Source organism: Plectrocnemia conspersa, unplaced genomic scaffold, assembly GCF_051122295.1.
Source record: "Plectrocnemia conspersa isolate PC_06_02 unplaced genomic scaffold, ASM5112229v1 ptg000009l, whole genome shotgun sequence".
NCBI lineage: Eukaryota > Metazoa > Arthropoda > Insecta > Trichoptera > Polycentropodidae > Plectrocnemia > Plectrocnemia conspersa.
Window position 1 is genome coordinate 12,526,456 of NW_028277173.1, and position 5,904 is coordinate 12,532,359.

At 31.0% G+C, this 5,904-nt stretch overlaps 1 protein-coding gene across 1 annotated transcript; it reads right to left on the bottom strand.

Moving 5' to 3' along the window:
- Positions 1–2,685: 2,685 nt before the first annotated feature.
- Positions 2,686–4,645, bottom strand: mRpL19 (mitochondrial ribosomal protein L19). Its single transcript, XM_088193587.1, has 6 exons — positions 4,479–4,645; positions 4,157–4,387; positions 3,946–4,088; positions 3,697–3,876; positions 3,473–3,627; positions 2,686–2,893 (listed from the first exon to the last, which is right to left on the bottom strand). The coding sequence occupies exons 1-6, from the start codon at positions 4,543–4,545 to the stop codon at positions 2,764–2,766; spliced, it is 906 nt and encodes a 301-aa protein (XP_088049713.1). The 5' UTR covers positions 4,546–4,645; the 3' UTR covers positions 2,686–2,763.
- Positions 4,646–5,904: the final 1,259 nt, after the last annotated feature.

The following is a 5,904-nucleotide window of genomic DNA, read 5'->3' on the forward strand; positions in this document are numbered from 1 at the left end:
AAGCGTTACTAGATACATAAGTTCTTAATTAAAGTTCCCCAAAAAGAAAAATATTTCATTGAGCTATCAGTGATAGTCAACAGCTATTCCGATATGAATAATTAATAAATATAATAACTTTAAATAATAAAAGATATACACAATACACGTACCTATAATTTGTATTAATCATTTTTATATTAATATTTTTGGGTTTTTGAAGGAATAAATTTAAATTTCTAATGGAGAAATTTGTTTGATATACGAGCACGTTTCTGGAACGAACTATGCTTGTAAACCGAGTTTCCAATATATTTAGATTAATATTACCCATTCGAAAAATAAAATAAAAATTCACAGAACATTTAAAATCAAATAAAATTTATTATTTAATTTATATGGAGAATATCGAATATGGTTTATGGTCAAAACAATTTGAATTTGTCTTCGGGTTTAGTGGCTCAATGTGTTACAACAGGGTAAACACAATTAAACAGTACTAAGTAAGTAGTGAGACATCAGACTGAAACCAAAGTTTATAAATCAGAGACATCTATTTATTAATTATAACCTGCTATTACAGCTTACCAATTAGTATATGTCACTCTTCACGACCTGACTTGATTTTAATTATAATTATTTATTAAGATATCTATCCACGACATTATGAAATTATACGATTACCTAATCTGTAATGATTGATTGGAATTATGATTACAAAATAATCACTAATTCCGATTTCCCAGACGATAGAAATTGAAAAACACTATGGATGGAATTCGAACCCAAGTCACTGTCTTATACTTCAAATCAAAGTTTTGTTGTCAGAAAAGCAAAGAGTTAAGGTGCAGCTTATATTCCCAAAAAATATAATATGTAAACAATTCAATTTGTCATAAAATTACGACAAATTGGTTTAATGCTTATAAAATGTACAACATATTTATAATTTAATATGACCTAAATAAATGCAGCTAAATATGATTTGAAGTAAAAAATAAAACCCTCAAAAGCCCAAGTCATGTAACTAATATTTTTTCCAAAAAATGTTTTTTTTTTGCTTTTCCAAATATGTAACTAAAAGAAGAGACAAAATAATTTGTAGTTACCTGGTTTTGCATTGGGCTAGAAAAGTGTTGTAAAATTATTCAAACAAACGATAAAAACAAAATCAGGCAATTTGACATAGCGGCTGCATAAAAAAAACAACAAACGTCGGCCATGATCTTTCTCAGAACATAAAAAATTTACAATATAAATATTTGTGTAGTTCCGTTCCTCACACTCGTTCCTATTTTCGTCAAATGAAACAAAAATCTAAACCTTGAATTGAATTCCACACATACGAAAATCCGGTCGCCAACAGCGGCCTTCGGTCATGTTGCAAAATTTCGTCACAAATAAAACAAATGCATGTGATATTATGTATAAGCAGATATTTAAAAATGAAACACACAGTGATTACAAATCGGTGCCACACCTTTGCGATCGATTTTTGTTGCGAATGCACCGAATTCGCAGGTGTGCGTTGCACCAAAATAAACAGATCGGACATGTGGACAAATTTCAATCGGACTTATTCCAATAGACCACAATTCCGATTGACAATACAACACATACGTGTTGGGTTTTGTTTGTATGTTTTTGCGTATTGTGGAGGCTTCGCGGCGTCTGACAGACGCCCGGCCGGGGGCCCCCACTGCATCGAAATTACTCCATTTCTTACCCAATCGGAAATAAATATTAACGTAACGAAATTTTATGGCACTCACGTTTGTCTCGAATCCAGTCCGGGCGGTTTGGAACTGCGGAACTATAGGGGTTCCCGCGGGACGCGGCACAGTCACGCATATGTCTGTCTGACATAAAGTTGGGGCTGCAAGCAGCGGCCTTGCCACAACTTTTGTAAAGTTTTGCCACGATTGTGCTGCGATCTAGCGGACTGGGCCGTAAGTATCAGGCTTATCTGTGTTCACAACCAAACCAGAATGGTTATCGGCAAAGTGAGTATTGCAAATCCAACCAAGTTACCTCGGACATTATTTTCAAAACTTACTTTTTGCAATAAAATATTATAAAAGCGTAATATGTGATGCTAAATATAAATTAAAATAAGGTGACGCTCGCAAAATTATGACGCCCTCCTTGATTGGAGAATTGTCCTCAAATATGTTATCCTTCTTAATCCTCCTCGGACAAAAATGTCCAAGGTGACCTATTTTTATCTCCCGCAGCATTCCCAAATGAACAAAAATTTATCCTTCTCGAACAAAATTTTCCATTTTTAGGGATAAACAATGACCTGTTTTTAATCATAAAAATAATGTATTACAAAGAAGCATTTGAGATAATTTGGTATGCAGGTATTGCAATAGGTACAATTTAAATGAGCAATATATATAAAATAATTGTTCCATAAAACGAATTGTTTGTGTATTAGTGTTGTACAGATTAGGTGCGAGCGAACATTGATTAGAAGAGTGAACACTTTACGAATAACTCTGCAACGAATCCTTTTCCGAAGATTTACCTTACATAAATGCACAAACAATTTGTTTTGTGGAACAAAGTATTTATTTAAATGCACATATCTCTCAAAATAATTCTCTGTTAAATAGCACCCTATTAAAATTAAATTCAAAAGATATACATATGTAATTAAAATATATAATTTCTATAATTTATTGGTTTAATAATAAAGTTGTATAGTATATCGAAGTATATTTTACTATTCAATCTTAAAAAAATGCACAACTATAAATATAACAATGGCATATTGCATGTTTATCCCCTCTTCTTCGGGAAAGTGAATATCCTCTTGCGAGATGTCTTTTGTCGAGATATATCCAGTTTATGGAGTTTCGAGTATACATCTGTCCAAATTTCGCCTTGTTCTTCTTCAGGTATTGTCTCTCTACAAAAATAACATAATAAATAACTGCATATTACAATACATGCCTGCATAATCTACAAATTGATATATTTAAAGATTAATAATTTTACTGTAATAACAATATCTGAGCTTATGAAATTGTTCAAATGCCTCTACCTACCATTGAACAGATGGCTTCAAGTTTTAATAGTTTATGAAATCTAAAATATAATAGTTATCAAATACAAAATAATGTAAATTTGTAAAATAATAAATCCATCATCATACAAAATCAAAAACTTTTTATTTTTGTAATGAATCAAGATTATTTAAGAGGCAATTTTAAAATATCTAAATATCTCGAGACTACGTTTATCTGTTAGCGTGTTGTCTCCTTAGGGTACATTTATCTCCTTAGGGTATTAGGTACATTGTCTCCTTAGGGTATTAGGGTACATCTATATTTAACACTGTATATGGTATTATTTAGCAATGTTTAATATATGAATAGGTAAACATTTTAATTAAAAAAGATAACGGTCATTTTGTAAGAATCATAGGATGTGTGGCATGTTTTTATATACGTACATAAATAGCTAAATTTTAAAATATTAAGATTACCTATAGTCTTTCATCAAGTCATATTTCTCCCACGGCCTTTCGAATTTACTATGCCACCAATGGTCCCTATCTCTATAATGTTTCTCTAGATTAAAAACTCCTTTCAATCCTTTCCTATCCCATCTTTCGCGCCATGGTCTTGGATTTATTTCAATCTGTAAAACAAACCATCTCAACAATCGTTATCCAAGCAAAATAAAAATTATATTTCAAACTAATCATACCTGAATACGATTAACAGGTACTTCTGCACCTTCTGTTAAGATTTCAGGTTCCATATCAAAACTGAAAGTACTGTATTCGGGTGGGCAGTCTCGTAGAAACCGTAAACAGGGATCCATTCGTTTTTCGAGACGTAATACTTGTATTTGTTGAATTAAGGGATCGTACAGATCATAAAGAACCTAAAATTAAGTAATGTAATATAATAAAGATGATCACTATGGAAGTTTAAAAAACTAAATTGTACTCACTTCAACGCCTTGATTGTCAACCACGTTTCGCAATACGAATTGAGCTTTTAGGCCGCAGCCTTGTCTTTGAATGCATAGCCCGACAAATTTATTACTCTTTCCTACTGCGTTCTGATCCGATATCTTCACACTCATAATCGATCCTATTGTTGAATTAAAAATGTAAATGAATAGGAATAAAAACTACATAACTGTATATTGAAATACATACCAACATAAAATTCCGGAATGTCTATCTTAGACCTTCGATGTAGCATATCAAAACGCTCCAACTTCTCTCGCGTACGGTTCCTGAACAATGGATTTGGATCCGGTAAGAATTCAGGGTAAACGAACTTGAAGTTAACATATTCTTCGTTCATCTTTAACTTGCCGTGTTTAGATCTAACATTATTTTCGATTGTTTTAGGTAATGTCGCCGTACAGCGAAAGAATTTCGTCACTGGAAGTAAAATTATATGCATTTCATTATTTTCTATTTAAACATAACCTCAAATTTAACACTCGCTCTTGTGCATTAAAGCGATGATTACCTGCGTTTATTTTTGTCGCACTGTATATTTCGTTTGATAGAAGTTTTCCCCACACAGAAAACGACATATTAGATGCAATAACTCAACAATAATTACAACCTTGACATAACAGCAGTGCCGCACGAGCGGAATGGCGACTGTTTGTTTTTTTTCGTTGGCCATAGTATGAATTAGCTTGAGCAGCATACATACATTCTATGAAATATTTTAATAAATATTATCATCTTGATTTGATTTTAGAAGTAATTCATATAGTTTATAATATAGGATAATACAATGACAAGATTTTAACAATCAACTCTAATTATTATTATTTTTAAAATGTTTGTGAGAGCTAATAATGTTAGTATACCTAGAGCTGGAACGCTTCAGCGACTATCGACACCAACCTATAATAAATATCTACAATGCTTCACTAGTGCATCATTGTAAATCTTGGGTAAAAAATATTTCTTTTTATTTACATTATATTTTGTTTATACATAACTGTTATACCTTTTGCTAACTACATTTGATTTGTTATCAATTGTAACAAATTGCTTCAATATTTATTTTCGAAACTATGAAAAAGAAAAAAAAAGAAATTAAATATAATAGATCTGAATACTTATTATTTATATTGGACACGATTTAATTAAGAAATCTTAAGGATTCATTTAGAATAAGAACGAATGTCTTTCAGGTGTTACACAATGACGTTTAAAAGTAAGTTACGACTAATATATCGTCTTAGTTATTATATTAGTAAGTAATAAGATAGTAATAAAAATAAATTTATTTTTAATAAATAAAATTTGCAAAATATATTATTTTTATGTGTAATATTATTATGCTTGCGGTAAAATATTTGACACATTATTATTTTACCAAACAAAATTGAGTTAAGCCAGTTCGATATTAAAAAACTAAAGTTTACGAAGTGCTTTAGCAAATTTCTGAGATACCGCAAAACAGTAAATATTTCTGAAAAAATATTACAAAATTTAAAAATGTATTTTCATTGATAATTAATTATCTGTTCCTCATCTTGATTTCATTTGATTGTAACCACCAACGTTTTCTTTCTTTTTTGGTATATTGTGTTGAAATAATACAATCGTAAACATAAAAATGCTTACAAATGAGTAATATGTGTTTCATCCAAAATAATGCTTTTAAATTTATTTATCATTGTTGATGTCAACTTTGCATGTCGTGTATGTTTATAAACACTGCCTTACTATAAAGCGACGAAACTTGGTTCTGATGGCTATTTAATAAAACGACCTTTTTTGAAGAGCTGGCGGGGACGCTGCGTGCTAATCCTTGGCCACGGCGAGAGAGAGTGTGAATATTGCAAGTTATTAAAAACACCCGCTTCTCAAATTGAGCGGTGGTGTGGCAGCACACTATAATTTGCTTACTACTGCATTAAGTTTCCATTTAT

Coding starts and splice junctions, on each gene's coding strand:
- mRpL19 (XM_088193587.1), bottom strand. CDS start 4,545: ATGTCGTTTTCTGTGTGGGGAAAACTTCTATCAAACGAAATATACAGT. Junction 4,388..4,478: donor TGCGACAAAAATAAACGCAG/GTAATCATCGCT, acceptor TTTTACTTCCAG/TGACGAAATTCTTTCGCTGT. Junction 3,877..3,945: donor TTGACAATCAAGGCGTTGAA/GTGAGTACAATT, acceptor ACTTAATTTTAG/GTTCTTTATGATCTGTACGA.